This window comes from Coturnix japonica, chromosome 4 (genome assembly GCF_001577835.2).
Source record: "Coturnix japonica isolate 7356 chromosome 4, Coturnix japonica 2.1, whole genome shotgun sequence".
NCBI lineage: Eukaryota > Metazoa > Chordata > Aves > Galliformes > Phasianidae > Coturnix > Coturnix japonica.
Window position 1 is genome coordinate 63,496,269 of NC_029519.1, and position 19,749 is coordinate 63,516,017.

At 34.3% G+C, this 19,749-nt stretch overlaps 1 protein-coding gene across 5 annotated transcripts in view; it reads left to right on the forward strand.

The window, feature by feature from the left end:
- ARAP2 (ArfGAP with RhoGAP domain, ankyrin repeat and PH domain 2) overlaps positions 1-19,749 on the forward strand; it is a 115,387-nt gene that overhangs the window by 83,308 nt on the left and 12,330 nt on the right. For 3 of the 5 annotated variants that reach the window (XM_015862518.2, XM_015862520.2, XM_015862517.2), the window contains 7 exons: positions 3,404-3,478; positions 4,372-4,489; positions 8,270-8,398; positions 12,751-12,890; positions 16,070-16,152; positions 17,516-17,551; positions 18,045-18,108. In XM_015862518.2, coding sequence (XP_015718004.1) covers positions 3,404-3,478; positions 4,372-4,489; positions 8,270-8,398; positions 12,751-12,890; positions 16,070-16,152; positions 17,516-17,551; positions 18,045-18,108 — 645 coding nt within the window. Of the gene's footprint in view, positions 1-3,403; positions 3,479-4,371; positions 4,490-8,269; positions 8,399-10,103; positions 12,223-12,750; positions 12,891-16,069; positions 16,153-17,515; positions 17,552-18,044; positions 18,109-19,749 lie in introns of those variants that run through there. The other 2 variants (XM_015862521.2, XM_032444250.1) reach the window with 2 other exon arrangements.

The window sequence follows — 19,749 nt, forward strand, 5'->3', positions numbered from 1 at the left end:
TGAACTTTGGGGAATGGTATATGGAAACAGGAGATCTTATTATTATCTTCATTTTCAGTTGTACTTGTAATAACATTTGAATAAATTGTGAGTTGACGAGAAATAGCAAAGTGATAGTATATTTCATAGTCACAACAGTGTGTGTGTGTGTGTGTGTGTGCAGTCCTCATTAAACCGAAAGCCAATAAGTTAGATAAGCATGACCAAGGTAAGTGAATCAAGAGAGGTCAAGGGAAGCAAGTATAGGACACTTAGATGCTTTTTCCAAAATGCAAAGTAATGGAGGAGGCTCTCGGAAGTGTTGTAGCTTATGAGCCTTTGGAAATGAATGAAAAGTTGCCAGGAGAAAAGATCTATGCTTTCTCTGATGTCTGTCTTCCCCTTTCTGGAAGTTTTGTGGTACTTTAAAGCTATTAATAATAATAATAAAAGGGTCTTGCAAATACACACTGAAATAGCATGTTCTTTGCTATCTTGAGTGCTTGCTTTGTTCTATTTATTTTCCTTTTTGTTTTTGTTTTTTTTTTTTTAAAAAAAAAAAAGCCTCATTTTTTAAAGCCTCCTTTACTAGCAGAAACTCTTCCTTCCTCCAGACTTTCCCTGTGGATTTAAGGGTGTGGGAGTCCTTAAGGCTGGAACAATAGAGGCTAAGAAGTTGTTGTGCATTCTGGCCCCTTCCCTGTTATCCATGATGAGTTCTTCTTCCCCATTCAGGGAATGCAGGTCCATATTCTATAGACTCATCAGCATCCATGTTTTCCCTGGGTGGATGCTAATTCCAGTTTAAACAAGGAGCTCCTTCTTGATCCATGGAGGCCTCCTGGAATTCTTGCGTGCCATCCGTGTTTTTTTTGGGGAGGAGGTGGTCCTTGAATAACACCCAGCTTTCTTGGACCCCCTTCCCTCCAGGGCTTTCTCCCATGTCATCCTGCCATGCAGTTCCCTCAAGAGTTTTAAGTCTGCTCTCCTGAAATCCAAAGTAGCAAGTTTGCTACTAAGTGCTTCTCAAAGATCTTGCACTTCTTCTTTCAGAAGACTAAATTATATGCATGCCTTCACTGAATTCTTTTTTCAGGCTTGATCATATAATATTTTAGACCTCTGCTGTTTAGAGGGATATCAGGTATCTGATACCTTCATCAATGCTGTATGATGAATAGCCAGACCCAACCAGTTGTGTAATGAACTGTACAGGTCATGCAGGTCAGAAACAGGATAGAAATCTTTGGAGTAGAGTGGCTAGTTGGTGTCGTCTTAGAGATATATTTCCTTTCTTTCACTGAATATTTCTCTGAATATGAGTATACTGAAACATGTTGTTCTCAGCTGCTTTATTCCTCTTAGTCATTAGCTGTCATCTTAGAACCATTGAGTGGTTTTCAAGGCTTTGCAAGGCTTGCATGTGCAGGTCATGTAGTGTGGAGGCTGGATTTCAGGTTCGTGCAGGGAAGCTACCTCTTGGTGAACTTTTAAGTATAGACACCCAGCTACTGTTAATACCAGTGTCTTGTTGCAGACAGTAATTTCACAGTGTGGGTGGTTGGCAACTCGAACTTCAAGTAATTATACTTAAGAATTCAGTGTAAGAATCCTTTCCATTTAACATTTGATTGTCTGGCATTATTGCATCTAAGATGTATTTATGTTTGCAGGGAAAATCAGTGATATAAATACATAATATGTTTGATTATACTGGTTTCTATAGTAGAATTATCTCCAGGCTGGTGATAAAGGGTGTTCAGAGAGTGACTGAACCAAATTTCTGCTGAGGGCCTGAAAGTTCTTACATCTCAAATGTCACTGCATCTCCTCTCCAGGTGGTATTTCATTAGCTGCTCTTCATTTTCTGTCCATCATATACTTGGGCCAGCTGTTTCTGTTTGCAGCTGGAATTTACAGTACATTTTCTCTCCATACGGTTGTTTACATGAGCCCAGTGGAAATCAAATGTTAACTTCATTCTTTTTTTCTACCTTTTTCTGTAATACCATCTGAAAAGCAAATTTTAAAACTAGATGAGCTTTTTTGAGTCTGTGCCACTATAATTAAGTAGATTTCTGCAAAGTAGATTTTTAATGTTTTTTGTCACAAATGTTTCCATTAGTTTTCTAGTCTCAGGGGCTAAACTAACTTTAAAGTCACTGTTTTCCAGTATGTTAATGTTTTGGTTTTTTTTGTTTTCTTTTGTTTTAAATTGAGTGGTGCCATTTATTTTTCTGTACCTTCTGTTAATTAGTCAAAGTATGCCCCAAAGCCTGCATGTTTTCATTGTTTTCTCTGTAATTTATCCAGTATATGATGCAGATTTTGTTTTTCTTAGCCTCTGTCTTCAACATTGCTATGAATGCTGTTCTCAGAATTGACACAAATCAGTATTCTTAAAGAATTAATGTTCAAATTAACGTGATATTGGTAATGTTAGTAAAATGTCATGCTTGCTGAAAGGCACTATAAGCTACCTTAGTTTATCTTCCCATGCTCTGATCATCATCTTTTTTTTTTTTTTAGTATTTTTAGTACTGGGATGAATTACAGTCTTTTGAAGGTGCTTATGCCTATGTTGCAAGGGAGCATGAGCAGGCAAAGAGCTAGACATTTTTAACTACAGAAAATTAATTTATCATCCAAGAAGGTAGTTTTATTGTCATAGGTGAGCGACCTGGTAACAAAAGAAAATACTGAATTTCTTTCATAAATCAGCTTTTTCTTCTTAATTGTAAAATGCTGGATTTTCTGACGTCTATATTTCTTTGTAAGATTTGTGTTATTCTACATTCTTTGATTGCATTTGTTGCTACTGAGTATCACTGAGTATATTAGACTATTATATGTCATGTCATATACTTGCTTTATCATCTAAGCATTGTGAATCAGCAGCTTAATGTAAAAGTTTGGATATTTGGTCCAACAAATTTAAAGGGAGAACTTTAAAAGAGATTGATACCAAGAACATGTATTTTGATTCCTCTTTTTAAGTATGTAATGACATGTATTTTTTGTAGTTAATAATTTTAGACTTCATATTAATGAGTTCTGATTATCTAAATTTGTGTAAAGGTTTTAGGAATGAAATATCCTCGTGTTACTATTTTTTCGTCTCATTTTTAACAAATTCACAGAATCACGGACAGATTTATTTTATTTTGATAGATTTTATTTTGGGAATGCTTCTCCTTCTTTTCCATGGTCTTAAGTTCTGTTTATCTGTTTTGGTAATGAAGTGAGCCTGGCTAAAATTTGTTATTAAATGTGAATGCATTGGATTTAGCTGGGGATAAGGAGTGGAGGAAAGGTTTATGTTCAGTACCTGCTAGCACATCTACTAAGTAATTAACGCACTTTCCCAGTTTAAAAGAAATTGAATATTTATATTCTTTTTTATTGTCACTATGTATTATTTTAGGTTTCCCAAGCTGGAGACCTACTGATTGAAGTTTATGTTGAAAAAAAGGAGCCAGACTGTAGCATTATAATTAGGGTGAGTGTATAAAAGTGATTTTTACCAAACACTTTCTCATACTCCCTTCAAAATTTTTTTTCATACATGCGTGTATAGTTACATTTATAAGGTATGAATTTATATTTATCATTCTTTTAAGAATCTTATTTAATGTGTTGCCTAAATTTTCTTAAAATTTACTTTTACTAAAAGACCATTTAAATTACTATCCTGATGTTTTTTTTGTTTTTTGTTTGTTTGTTTGTTTTATTGTTTTGTTTTCTTTTTTTGCTGGTGACTCTCCACCTTGCTTGGGTGCTGAGAAAACCAAAGCTTACTACTAAATGTAATTGTGGTTTTTCAGTCTGACATTTATGGAATATTTTATATACACTCATATCCATTTAATAGTACTCTATTTTTTGGATGCTGATAGATATGGTTAAATGAAAGTAGGGCAGTATGCCCCCTTTCTCTTCCAACTTCTGCTAGATTTTTGCTTTTTATTTCCATTTTGTCCAGCACACAACTCTCAAGTTTAGATGTATATCCTACATGATATACAAATGCACATTTATGTATGCACACACATCAGAATTGTGTTTTTTTTTTTAACATTACCAACATTATTTTAATATTTTTTTATTAACCTTTATTTCTATTCTTTCCATACCTAGAAAAAATATCCTAGTTGTTTTTTGTTTTTATTTTTTAAATTTTGATGGGTCAAGAAAATGAAGTTAAAGTTATGAAAATGTTGCCAGCTTCATGGTACAATATATAGAAGACATTCTGTAGTCTTAGAAAATAACATGAATTTCCAACTCTGTGTATCTATCTTTTTCTTCAGCAAATTGTGAGAAATGTTTGAGGGGAAAACTCAGAAATTCATAATTTTAGTGCATTATAAATTGACTTAATTTATGTTGCAGGTATCACCTTTGACAGAAGCAGAAGAATTAACTAATGATATTTTAGGAATAAAAAATATTACTCCCAACAAAGATGACATCTGGGCCACTTTTGAAGTACTTGAAAATGGAGAACTAGGTTAGTGATGCATATTCATTAAATTTTTAATATCTTTCAACATATAAGCAAAAGGTTAAAGAGTTTTTTTTATATATAATTAGAGATATTATTATTTATTTTATTAGAGATACTTCAATTATCAAGGTAACAGCTTTTCTGTTATTTCTAAGGCATCTTATTCTAATGAATTCTCACCGATGTCACCTGATTTAAAAAAATGTATATTTACCCGAGGGGGACAGAAATATGCTTTTAGTAAGAATCAACCTCTAATAGCCCTTCAGACTAAGTTGTTTTTAGTATTTTTTTTCCTGCTACAGAAGTAGACTGTGGACAAATTTATTTCTCTACAGGAGATAGCTATTTTCAAGTTCAGAAAAAATATATAAATAGAGTTCTTTTGTTGTTCTTGATCTTCATATCTACTTACTAGTAAATCTAAAAAGATAATTATATTCTTGATGCACTCAGTCTTGACTTTGACAGTGACAATAATGAGAATGAAAAAGTATGCTCGTTTTTTTTTTCAACTGAATGATCCTTGCATATTGCAGTCCTGTTGTATGCACGCAGACTTTTAACACAGAGTTCATTTAGTTGTTCATATATGTGGGTGTCAACTGACAAAGAATACTAGCATCTATTATATTTGGAAGTTTCCTCAAAATTCCTATGAGACCCTTAGAAACCTTATTGATTTTAACGGAGTAATGGAAAAAAAAGAAAAAAGAAAAAAAGAACAGGGAGTTTTATCTTCTTAAACTTGCTGTATTGCACTTATAAGTAAAAGAAAACTAAAGGAGATATAGCCAAGAGAAGCTATAAAGAAGTACAACAGACAGACCTTTTGGCAGATTAGTGGGGTATTTGCATGTAGCAATTAGAATTTTCCTTTAGGCTAAAAAGATATTGTAAGCTAATATATTTTCAAGATTAGCAAAAATAAGCTTGGAGAAAGACTCTGCAGGCAGTATATAGGAATGTCAGTGTTGGTAAGGTGTTAGTGTATCCCATTGAAATAAAAGAGATTTATGATGTAAGGTAGAAAATGACAAATATTCAATACTAAAAATGAAACAGACAAACAAATAGCAAAGTCAATAAAGTCCTAATTCACCACCTCCCACCAGTCCAGATTCCATGCTGACTGTTGATGAAATACCTTGATGGATCCCTTTGTGACAGAATCTGTGCATCAGGACAGGAAAATGAAATAATGTTTAAAATATAACAGCAGTAGTAAGAGGTACTGATCATATGGCTGAACCTACCAGATATTCAAAAGGCTGAAAAAGAAATGAACTAACAGAAAAAGATAGCTCCTTGCAATCCTTGATTCAAATATGGCATTGAAGAACTGAAATAATAAATATTTCCTAATTTCCTACATCAATATTTTTTTGGGACATTCATCATTTAATGGGGTGTTACATAATCAACAAGTAGTTTGGATTTTTGACATGACATGATAGAAACATCATTTGCTTATTTTACTCAAATGTACATCAGTTACCATAGTGTCTTGCTGAAAATTTTCTGCTTATATTCCTGCCACAGTTCGGTACCTGTCAGGTACATGGCAATATTTGGTTTGTATCACTCAATCCTGAAGTTTTCTGAAAGTTACTTTACTTTAGTTTTCCTGAAATGTCTTTTAAGATATGCTGCCCTGAAGATGAACCCTGAGAATTCAAGAAAATTAGATTCTTGTATTTTCTAAAAAGTAATTTTCTCCTGATATTTTTTGCAATTTAAGACTAAAATGACTTGTTTGAGATATTTACTAGCATATGATGACCTAAGTAAAAGGGTAATTGGATGCATGTGTTGACTGCTTGCTGTTCAAAATACTGAAATTGCAGTATTAAAAATCAACTAAATTATTTGCATACAGAAAACATGAAATAATTGATAATTTTATCTAACCTAATGCAGAAAGTTTCAGTACCATATGCTTTTATAAAATAGGGTGTATGTTTCTTTTAGTAATTTGTACTTGATGGATAGCTTGTAAATGAGGTGGGTTGCCAGTAAAGTAGCTAATGCATTTCAGCATGATGATTTATGTACTGTGTAATCCATGATGACAGATGGTCTTAAATGTAACTATAAATAAAACAGTAGGTATTTACTCTGGGAATGCTGGTGTTCTAGGAAGTTGTGGTGATTTGCCAGTGTTTCCTGCTGCCTTTGATTTGCAAAGTTACTCTCCTTAAAATGGATTTTTCCTCTCTTGTACAAAGGCAACAAGTTGTTTTGACTCCAGCACATCAAAGAGTTGATGGTTTCCCAAATGCTGAAATTAAAATGTTGGGCCATTTAAAACAAAAAAGCCAGAAGTAATGGGGTTATAAAATGGTTGCTAAGAAAATATTTTTGTTAGGCTATTTTGTTTTTAAGTCTGCATAATAAAATCTTGATATATGTGATATAACAAATACAGTTAAGCAGTTTAAAATAGGCTTGTATGTGGTTGATGCATCCTAGAGCTCTGGTGTTTTCATAAATGTTTGCTAGAATGTAATGCCGGACAGCCCCAAAGATTCTGTCACTGTAATTTTCCCCTTGGCTATCAGGAGATACAGGGCTAGACTGGTTGACTCTACACAATAATGTCACACAGGTGTGCTTTTGCAAGTGTTGTATTCAGGTTTTCTCAGGACTTGACCCACATTATATGTGAGAAAGTGGGAGCTTAGAACTTGTGGAAAAATCTTCCTTTGGAGAGAAAAGGACTCTTGCATCCACTGCTCTAAGTTGTGATATGCAAAGCCATTGTCAAGTCTGTGCTTTCCATAGATTACATTCCGTGCTTACTGCTTGCAGGCTTGGGTGTGCACATGGAGGAGCAGTTAGTTACAGAGTAGTACAATACAGAGGGAGATTCTTCCATGCAACCTCCCTCCAACTGCATCAGTGTCTGTAGTGTGATACATGAGGCTGCACAACAGAGTGTATCATGTTCACATTTCTGCATGATTTGGTAATGCAAGTTTAGGGACTATTTGCAAAGTGCTTCCAACTTTCTTTTGGTATATGAACTAGAGTTTTCTATAGAGTACCGTTTGCGCTTTTGTGTCACTGTAGTGGTTCTATGATAGGGTCTCAAAATTACTCTTTTGGGTAGATCTTACAACAAATGTATGTTTCAGCAATCCAAGCGTCTCAAAAAGGGAGAAAACTCAGTAAGACCTCTTGCATTTCTCTTACAATTAAAGGAATGGAACAAAACCAAGTATCTGTCTCTATCTGCTTTGATTGTTAACACACAATGTAGTCTATGCTGGTATTATAATTTATTTTTTCCACTGTACTCTGAATACTCTGGCTTTTTTCAACTGCTGAACACTGAGAACTATGACAATATGTTTTTGTATAAAGCCCAAACTTACAAAGCCCAGTATAGTTGTGGCTCTCAGTACTGTCTGATTGTGTGTTGATATATGCCCTGTGATAATATCTAACCTTTGCATTTGTTTGAAAGCAGTATTTTAGCATCTTTACTGAAGGAAAGAATAACAACTAAATACAAAAGAATTGCTTGAACGTTTGACTTCTGCTTGTTCAATTTAGTATTCATTACCTATGCAGATCCTGCCAGCAAAGATCTTGCTCCAGAAAGTCAATGAAGTGCTTAATTGTCTTATTTTGAAAGCAGTGTTTTTTCTCCAGTAGCTTAGCTTAAACTGAATGAGGCAAACAGTGAATTTGTAACTTCTAAGGGCCTGCAATTCTGGTTGGTTTTCCTATTTGAACTTTCTTCTTTTTTTTTTTTTTTTTTTCCTGGAAACTCTTCAGAACGTCCACTGCATTACACAGAGAATGTTCTAGAACAGGTTCTTCACTGGAGTTCACTACCTGAGCCTGGCACTGCATATCTGATAATAAAGAGATTTTTAACTGCAAACATGATGAAACTCTACAATGGTATGTATATGTATATTTTATTAATTGGATATCCTTGTGTCCCTACAGGAAATGGCAATTCCTTTATAATTGTTTCATTGAAGCAAAATGTCCCAGAACATTTGAATTACCGGTATTTTATTAAAGCCTGTGCTTTACTAAGAGTTGTACTGACTTCCTTAAAATACAGAACCAAAACCATACATCATTTCTGCAAATGATGTATGCCATGTGAACATATATGTAAACAGAAATCATACATTCAGCTCACAATTTGTGAACATGTTCACAGTCCCTCCACGTAAATACCAAACTTGCTCCCTGTGAGTGGATTAGATACATGCATATATACATTGTGTGTGTGTGTGTTATATTTTAAACGTAATTGTTTCTGTTATATATTCTGATGCCTCCAAACTAGTTTGAGTGACATAAGCAACTTTTGTACAGCATGTGGCTGTTAGAAAGGATGAAGAGCTTAGACCTGACACTTGAAAGGAAACACAGCTCAAATGTAAATCCTGTTTTTCTACTTTATAAGCCACCTGTCATACCTTTTTTTTTTTTTGCATTATACCTAGAGTTAGATCTCCCATCTGAAATGTACAGCATTTATTTTGAGAGAAACAGTTCAGAAGTTCAATGTGAGAAAAAAAAAAAAAAAAGACTATTCTGTTTTCAACCAGTTGAAATCTGTATGCTGTCAGTAAAGCATGCAGTTTCCCCATGAAAGGAAATATTAATTTTTCCATCAGTATTTCTGTTATGTCTTGATTTCAAAAAGTAAAAGTTATGCTGTTATGCTTACTCTTCTGAAAGTAATAGCCTTCTCTCATCATTCTTTATTCCGTAGATATGAACAAACCTTAACAAGTGTGTTATTCATGGCTTTTATATTGGAGTTTCACTATCTCTAAATGTGTTGCAGCTGATAGTGAATAGAGTGAAATGGCCTACTTCATTAAAAGCTTGATATATGAACTCCCATCACCTCACTATGTGTTGAGGAATAATCAGAAAAAGGGAATGGCTTGTAAGGAGTGTGTGTGAACCACTGTTCCGAGAAACACATAAGGATGAGGCTAGTGTCTGAAGTTCAATTTACAAAATGTAGTACTATCTAAAGGGTAGAGCTGACATTTGCCCACCTTCTTTTCCACCTGCTTTCTATACCCATTTGTTCTCCTAGTCCATCACAGTAATTGAGTTTGAATCAATTCTTTTCAGTTTGACCTTAGTACAGACACACTACCTTTTGATGACTGAATGTTTACATTTATTGGTTCCCTTTTCTCATGTTAAAATAATTAAAACCTTATTTATTTAATTTCTGCCATATTCCAAACTTGCAGTATTGATCTCAGAGTAACCTCGTATACAACAAACATATTTTCTTGAATATGGAATTGCTATTCTTGGGAGCTTTTGTGTGGTGAACAAATTTTAATTTCTAAAGCTTTAGATTTTATAACTGCTTCTTGCTTTGGGAAAGTGAAAGTGTTTAAAATACAAATAGTTCTATAATCATTATATATTGTAGAGGTTCTGAGACTAATTTCTAGATTTGCTCTGAAATATTAACAATAATGAGCAGCTAATGCACAAATTCACTAGCTTCAGCAAGACGATGCATATACTGTGTAGGCAAAATTGCCTAGAAGACCTGAATCAGTCATCCTCATTTTGTAGTTGCAGGAATTTACATGTTTATTTTTTCTATTTCTAGTCTTGTACCTGTACATGCTGAAAGCATATAAGCATCTACTTCAAGGCAAAAAGATGTCTTTAGATTAACATTGAACTTCCATCACCATATACTGTTAAAATGAGAAAAGAACAGGATTAAACCAGTGGGGAAAAACCTTCAGTTTCCAGAGGGAGGCAGATGTTGTGGTTATCCTGGAGCACTCCATCCCAAAGTACACACAAAAGATCTGCTGGCCAGTAGGGAAGGATGGTTTTGTCACTCTTTTACCCTCTTTATGTAGATATTTTCTCATCACTAACTGAGCAGTTGGACCGAGTCCAGATGTTCAACTGCTGTTATTCATATTGTGGTTTTTAGCAGTGGATTCAGCCTATACAAATGGACTACTGAGTTGACGGTTTTCTTTCTCTTCATTAAAATTCATAGGGCTGTAATCATATTTATGTTTATAATTGAATTTGTTGGATTTTCCTTTCTTCTGTGATTTTTATTAGAATCTTACATACTAAATTATGATTCTTCTGACCTTATTTTTCTTTCTGTTAATGTTATTTCAGAATTTTGTGTCATCAATATTTTTCTTCATCCAGAGGCATTAATAATATTTTAAATAATGTTCAATAGTGAGCCTAGAGAAGCATCTCTGTTAGCCTCATTTCATTCTAGCAACTTAACAGGGCCATCCCTGTCAGAGAAACATTTACCATGTACATCTAGATGTAGTATACTTTGTTCTTTTTCATAACTCTTTCACACATTTTCTCATTCTCAAGTTAATTTCTCATGTTCTGCAATACCAAACATTGTACTGAGGTATAGGTTTATATTTTTTCTCATTTAGAAATCTATTTTTCTTTTCAAGGAAATGAAATGGTTTATTCTTATTGATGTTTTAGAATATTTGTTGTGAATTTTACATTTTCCTCCAAATCTTTAGTTATTCTCTCCTGGCAATTTATTCTGTAGCTTTTGATGCCTGTTGCAGAAGCACTGTCTTTGAAGAGCTGTTCAGCAGGGCAGGGTGTACATTGCATTTTGGTATGAGAGATACTCAGTACGGCATAGTTCTATTTCAAAACCTTTTATCTTCTCCTTACCTGAATTTTTCCCGTACTAAAGATGTATTTGTTAGAAAAATGTGTGAGAATAGATTCACTATAAAGTGTGTATATAGGTACTTGATTTTTTTCCCGGTAAAGAGTTGTATAATTTGAGTGGGAAGTGTTGATATCTGAGAACCAGGGGCTATTATTCAGGGAAATTCTTTGAAACACAAACTTCTATACTGAATGTGAATCAACCCTGAATGGATTAAATGCCTCCAGTTCCTAGTAGTGGAAAAGTTCTGGAAAGCTTTGTGTTCTTTACAAAATGTATACCTGAAAAATTGATAGGACATGCACTGGTCATTTGAGTGTGGAATACTTGCCTCTAAAGAATACAGAAAATCATAAATCAGAGGAACATATGTGGGTTTTTTTGTTTTTTTTGTTTGTTTGTTTGTTTGTTTTTCCCCCCCACTTTCATGTTTTCTAAAGATCTTTGCAAGATTGATTAATCCTAGATTTGCCAAGGTGGGAATGCTACAAAGCTTAGGAAGTGGGCATTTTCTTGGTCATTTTGAGAACTGTGTGTATAAATATATACTAACTTGTACAGAATTCTGCTTCTCTCAATTAGCATATTTAAAAAAAAAAAAAAAAAGCCCGTGTTGGTGTGGATAAGGATTCATATTTCATTCTGAACACGAAACAAATACTCATAGTGGCAGAGAGGAAATATGCTCACGTTTGTGTGTTTTTTTTATCATATGTTAGCACAGAGAGCTGAAGAAATCAGGCTTTTGATCTTATTTTTTTAAATAGATTCTGTTGTAAGCTAAAGAAAATAGTGGGAAATTTTATGTTGAGATTTTCTTTTTAAGGCAAACATGCTGATTAGAATGCAGTTGATCAAAATCAAAGAAGTTTAATACCTTTTAAAATTTCTATTGTATTTTTAAAAGTATTTCTAAAGTCCAGTTTGTTGTAAGATATAAATCAAGAAGGAAACAGATTCATAGTTTTTAATTATCTTTTTTGTGAATAGAGTTAGTACAAGGAATAATTTTATTCAGACTCTTTGAACAGCTGGTAGGAAAGATACAGCTTTTCAGGTTAGTCCCAAAGTCTTACTACGCTGTAGGAATGGCAAACGAATCTGTGTTTTGTTATTTTTTTATAAGCACTTCAAAGTATATTTGTGTAATCAGATGTCAGAAATAATGAACTTGAGTAGTTCTTACTTTAATAAAAAACTATTTATTTTTTTGCAAAGTTTATTTATTTATGAAGCAGACTACAGTCTTTAGTTTTAATATGTACATATCCTAAATATATGTGTTTCTTTGTGTATTTTGTATACACAACTGCATGTTATTTGCTGAGAAGATTATTTTAATTTATTTGGTGAATTCTTTCTGTGTTATCGCAGGAGTGAACATAGAATACATTTTTCCCCCATTAAAATCATCATGGTGTTAATATTTGAGTGCCTTTATTACTAAAATAATTAAAGTGCAATTTTTGTGTTTTCATAAACCTTAATACTGAGAACACTTACAAATAAGTAGTAGTTTCCAAAGTTGGAATAGATTCTAACAAAGAGTTTTTTACTTTCTTGATAGAGAGAAATGTGAAAGGTAGTGTGAAAGCTGGCTATCTAAAGTACAAAGAAGAACCTTCAAAACTACTGTCTGGAAACAAGTTTCAGGAGCGTTATTTTGTATTACGAGAAGGAAATTTACTTCTTTTCAAGGATATGAAGGTACAGTTAATTCTACAGTAGTTTAATCCTAAACACTCTCTTAAACTTTCTTTTTTTTTTCATGTAGAAATGGGAAGACAGACAAATAGATGAATGTTTCTATACTAAATGGCAGCTTTTAGTGAAGTACAAGATTTTAAGGTCCTTATTTCAGAGGCTTTAGTAAATAGAGCTTGCATCAATTTGTTGGTTTAGCTATTTTGGTTATGCTATATTACTAGCTTTGTAAATGTTTATGAGTGCATACATTCCCTTGTGCTGTGAATAAAATGAAAACCTTCTGTAGATAGTGGTGTTAGAAGTAATATGAAGTTAGAACTGCATGCTGCATACAGTATAATGGGAGTTTTTTTGTAAACTTGCACATTCATTGTTAAACAAGTGCAGGAAAAAAAAAAAAAAAAAAAAGTGCAGTCTTGTGAGACTGTGGATATTATTCTAGTTAAAATGACCCCAGAATGTCAAAAATAGTGTATTGTAATTTATTGCTAACACTCAAATTGGCACAAATGTGAGAGTATATCAATAAGCCCATCAAAGCTTAATTAGCAACTTGGAAAAAGTTTATGATACAGTACAGTTATTGTACTACTTTGCAATCTGCTTTTTAAGCCATTCTGATTCATAAAGTATTAAGTTCCTAAACTGAGGAGGAAATTTTGCTGGTGTTACTTTTAAATAGCTTTATATTTTAAAAAATAAAAAGAAATAAAAGGAAAAAAAGAAAAAAAAAGAGATACTATGCTGAAAATATAACTTACATAGATTTTTGTTTGTTTGTTTTTAAGAGATGTTTATCCACCACTAATAGTCTTGGTTAAATTTTATGATGTAGTCAGAAATGAATAGTAGAAAGAGATGACGCTACACATGGAAAAAATGGTGTTTAATAAGATTGCATGTAATAAGTAATTTATGAATTCTCACTGAAAACAAATTAAAATTATATATGCAGGTAGAGATGCATTCTGTTAAATGTTTCTTTTATTCAACAATTATCAAAACAGTGAAGTTTCTATGATACTGTATATTAATTTGATTTCAAAGGAACCTCTAGAGATCTGGGGTTCAACTTGCCATCTTGCCATTTTCATGTTAGAGTCAGAAATGAGGTCCAAAAGGTAGCTCAGGGTCTGATCCAGTTGAGTCTTGGAATCTCCCAAGGACAGAGGTAGCACAACTTCTTTGGACAGCCTGTTCCTATACCTGACTCCCCTCATGCAAAAGTTTCATATTCAGTCTGAAACTCTCTAGTTTCAAACTGACTCTCATTTTCCCACCACACACCACTGTGAATACCCTTCTATGTAACCTACCCAGACCTACTTGTGGGTTTTTGAAGCCATCTCTTCTCCCAGCTGAACAAGCCAACCTCTCTCAGTCTCTCATCACAGATCAAGTGCTCCAGCCCCCACACAGGTTTGTGGACATCTGCTGAAATCACTCAAGAATGTTTTTTCATTGGTGGACCTAAAATTGGATGTAGGACTACAAGTGCAAAGGAGAAGGGGAAAAACTTCAGCTACTCTCTAGAGTCATTGCAGGGTGTTCTTTCTTCTCAAGTACAGGATTTGATGTTTATCTTTGTTGAATTTCCTAGAGCACGTTGTCCCATTTCTTCAGCTTCTGCAAATTTCTCATATTCCCAAGTGTATCGACTAGTTATATAGGTTGCAGTGCAAGCTTAATGATTGACTCCTCCATGTGATTACTGAAGATGTTATAAAGGACAGAACAGACTACTGCAGTATTCCCCTTGTCACAAGCCTGCAGTTAGAGTATGTCTGATTAACCATTAACCTCTGAGTGTATTCATGCAAGTGGCATTTTACTGATAGTGATGTTGCATTCATTGAGACCTCAATATTCCAACTTGAATAGAAGATTATTTTGGGAGACAAGTGTCAGAAGCATTGATAAGTTGAGGTAAATTGATATCCACTGCTCTCTGCTCATGTACAAATCCAGTCATCTTACTATAGAAATCAATCAGCTTGGTTGTGCTGAATGTTCCCAGTAGCACTGTCAATTCCGTGTACTCAGAAAAGTGTTCTAAGAAGCTTGCTCCAGGATTTCCCCAGGGAGTACGAGGCTGGGAGACAGTTAATTCCCCTAGTCATCTTTGTAGCTTTACTAGCATGTCTGAACTCCAAATCAGCCTTGGCTGTCCAACCACTGTACCTATGTTTCCTAAACAGCATTTCTAAATTTCTTGCTTCATAACCTCTCCCTTTTGTCACTTTGTGTATGCTGCCTTTTTCTGTGCTGGAGCTTTACCAGAACCATCTGGGTTACTCATCTGACAGTTCCAGTTGTTTTCCTGAGTATTGACATGAATCGTTGATTTTGGCAAATGCTGTCCTTAAGTATATTTCCTGAGCTTTTTTACCCCTGAAAGCTGCCTCCTCCATGGACAGAACTCTTAGCTTCCTGAATAAGCCCAAATCTGCTCTTCTTGGTCTCTGCTAACGTTTCGATGTTATTCTTCTCAGGATCTTAAGTACCAGAAGTTTGTGGTCTTTACAGTCAGTACTGCCATCTGTGAGTAGTAGATCCAGATTTGCATCTGCCCACTGTTGGCCCATCCAATGCCAGTATCAAGAAAAAATCCTGATAGATACCCTCTAGAAATCTACTGGTCTGCTTGTCATGCTGTGTTTTGCTTCCATGAGACTACCTGGGGAAGAAAAGCCCTATCCTCCCTTGCATTGTAAAATCTGGGATCTATTGTCCGATTACTTTCTTCAGTTGTTTAAAGATTGTTTTATTTTTTATTTTTTTTTTTCATCTTAATTATGTAGTCTGGAGGAAATACTGTGACACTTGACATTCCTTGGAAGAGAGCCGTTATCACAGAAGGCAGCCCTCCCTTCATCTTTGCTAACTGTATCTCCTGAAGAGTTTGCATTCATTCAGAGTAGCCCTCCAGTCTTGTGACTTTCACCACCACATCTCTGTTATTTAAATTTTGTTATAGTTTTATGGCTTCGTGTTGAGCTCAAGTTCTTGCTATCTTTTGCTTGTAGTAGTGACTGGCACCCTCTGCTAATGGGAAAGAAAGTGAGGGAAAAAGCACAATGATCTATTAGAGAAGAGTGATTCAGGCCATGAGAGTTGTATGGCTTTTTCTCCTTTTGTACGTTCCTGATACAGTAATTAAAATCTTAATTTATTTGCAGGCTAGCAAACCTGAAAAAGTATTGCCTGTCAATTCACTGAAGCTTTATCTTGGAGTGAAAAAGAAGATGAAGCCACCAACAAAGTAAGAATAGAAAAGAAACTAAATACATGTAGCAAGGTACTGTAGTGCCTCAGCAAAAAGGGAACATAAAACATTGTGGATCTGGAGAAAGTTGAGAAGCCAATTGAAGTATTCTGTATTAAATTACCCTCCATAATATTATTTGTTCCGATGTTATCTCTGTCCTTGTGTTCCATGTTAACTCTTCTGTGCTAGGAAATTACTTTATTGATTGGCTTTCCTTAATCTTAAGTGTATTATCTCTTGTGGATACGTTTGCTGCCAGCTCACTTAATTTTAGAGTATGTGCCCTGCATTTCATTGGTGGACACACATTCTTTGCATCGAGAAAAAGGGAAGAGAAGAAAAAAGCTATTAGATGTAGCCTTTAGTGACAATCCTTGTTGTTCAACATAGGATTTCATTTTTCAGGACACCTATTATTTTTTATATTTCTCCTAGATGAATACTATTATGCCCTTTACAAGTATCAGTGACTATGTCTCTGGAAAAGTGGAGTGAAAAATGACACCTGTTTCTCTCAGATGTTTCTAGTACTTCCTTCTTCAAAGCCTTGAGACACTGAGACAATAAGATTCTTTACCAAGGGGATTCTAAGCAGGCTGTAGCCTTTAAGCAGATTTGTCTGAACTTTTCCTTTACAGCTGGCATATCAAAACATCCTCCAAAAAGGTCTGTAAATTCAAAGTATAGTTATTGTGAAGAAAAAGTTGGTGAGGTTGGGTATCATGGGGTTTTTCATGTTTGTTTTGTGTTGGTGTTTTTTTTTTGGTTTTTTTTTGTGTTTGTTTTAACAGGATGGCATGAGGGGTATTCTGTGGTATTTTTTTCTGTTTAATGTACAATAAGTAGTTGAGTAGTCCAAAATAAGAAAGCAAAGGGTATATAAATGAGTCTTTGCAGGTAGGTTATTTCCTTGAGGCTTATTTTCAGTCTGCGTTCAGACTCAGACTTCACAAAGTCTTTTCTAGAGCCCTAGGAGTATCTGTTTGTTTGTTGTTTTTTTTTCACATCAGAGACTTCATTGTGATTTCTTTTTGGACACTATCTTAGTAGTTGTTTTGCTTCCAACAGTTTTCAAAAAGTACAGCTGCCAAAATAAGGCAGGCAGTCAGCCATGATCTCCAGGACTTGGCAATAAACCTATGTCCGGAAGAGAATGCTTATAACCTGTAAGTCAGCTGGGGGAAAATGAGTGAAATAAACGATCAAACTCTCAATAGATTTGCAATACACTTTGAAACTTCCAAAAAACAAATAAAAAAGATTAAAAAACACTACATAATCATTGCCTACAGTTTCAGGAAAATGCTCCTGTCTTGAGTTTCTGGAACTAATTTTGAATTTTTTTAATTTTTTTCAGCTGGGGAATTGTAGTGATTTCTGAAAAGCATCAGTGGTATGTAAACATAAAACACATACAATTATTTTGACTTCAATGTTTAATGTTTCTTGAAATTTTCCATTTCAAAATAACAACATTTTAAAACCAACAGACATTATTTTGCTTAAATTTTGACTTCTTGTTAGATTTTTCCTAATTAAATAAACAATTGTGGTTGATATATTTTGCGAATCTTAAGGAGGTTAGGTGTCTGTCTCCTCTCTATGGCCATAAATCAGCAAATACTTTTAAAATTTTCCATTCAAAATTCATGAAGTCTATACACATGCTTTAAATCTAGCAGACACAATGCCTTCAAATAGCATTAAGTGATAATTTGAGATAATAATAATTTGCTATCTTTTTATGGGCATCTTAAAAAATGAATATTGGCAACATTCATAAATGTATGTAAACACTATTTGAACTTGTCTAGAAATTTTGTCTTTAGTAGCTGTAGTTGCATTACATTTTTTTATTTTTTTTCCTTGTGAACTCTGTGTTCTAGGCATATATGTTGTGATGGACAGGAAGCGCAGATAGACTGGATGATCAGCATTTTTACTGCAAAGGTACTAACCTGAATAAATGCATGAAATGCCCACTTTACTACTGTAATGAAAATCCCATTAAACTGACATATGTATTAGTTATAGATGCACTATGGATAAACGTGCAGTACCATTAAGATGTCTGGAGTACTCAGTGTGTTAATGCTGCAAAAATATGGGCTTAGTCTTTGAAGACTACTGTTTACAATTGCATTTTCATATGAAAGCTGGGAGCTCTGAGGCTTAGGGAGAAGAACATTGGTACATTCTGAGATCTTATTTTCCTCCTGTGTACTAGGGAAGCTGCTTAAAGAAAGACAACTCATTTCCTTTGCAGCAGCAAACCTCTTTTGTGTGAAATTCTAGCCAATGACAAAAAGGTTATGTTTGTGCTGCAGAGCCTGAGCTCTCTTTATGTGGTTGCTGCATGCAAGGCAGTCGTGAAAAAATGGTACCTTGTTTAAACACAGTGGTGGGAACTAGCCTTGTTGGAGAGGTGTACCAACACAGGTGTATTTTTCCTGGTATCCGAGTTAGCTTAGTTAACACTGGCCCTAAATTGTGCTGTCTAAAATTAAGTAATCTACTTGTTACTAGCTTATGAGGTTGTAATCTTGAGGGCCAAATAAAACACCTTTGCCAATGGAGTTTAGTATTTAAATGGTAAGAAGCGAGAGATGGGAAGGTGGGAAGAATGCAGTCTGACGTGAGACTGGAACAGATTTGAAGTTATTGAAGAGGTTTTGTACTTGGGACTGATTTTATTGTCTTACCCATGATGTTCATGGAACTTTGAGGGATATCACACTGAATAAACAGTGATAGATTCATGCTAACCTGTGAACTTCACATATTACATTAAGTGGTCTAGAAACTGCTGTTGCAAATGCATACTTTGTAAAGGCTTTCTGAAAGCCTTTGTCTTTCTGTGTCTTTGACCTTCATAGGTGATAGAGCTAGAAATATAATATATATACCTTCTAAGTAAAACTTTCAAATTTTTGTCTTATCCAGCTCCCTTAACTGAAATAGCTATTGTAGTTTCTATGGAAACAGCCACCAACCCTGGCATACATCTCATGGGCATAACATGAGCAGTGTCACAAGAAATAGGCTCAGAGGTTATTGATATAGACTACTTAGAAATAACTCACACAAGCTTCGTAACTCTGTTGAAACCCTTCTGACATGAAATCACAAGGAAGGCAATCAATTATGATTCTGATCAGGTAGTGTGGTATGCAGAATGTTGCTTCGACAGTATAGATAAAAAACAGGCAAACTCACCAACATTTAAGAGATCCTTTCTAACATAAAAACTTAATGTGCATTTTATAAAAATTATGAATTAATGCTGTTGTATGTTGTTGTTATTATTATTAATTTAATTTAGAGTGCTTCATTCTCCTGAGACCAAAAAACTGATGGTATTAATGAGGTACATTGAGATTTTTTCTTTTTTAATTTTTAAAACCCGTGTTCTGGACAACAATAAAAGTTGACAATCTTTAAATTATGTGTGAAATTAAGGTGAAGATAGTTTCCTGTATTGTTTTATTAGAATGTACTGCTTAAAATGCTATTTACATAGAAAATTTCTCATTGAGAATGCAATAGTTCACATTGCTGAAACTTATGGTACAATCTACAAATTTATCACAC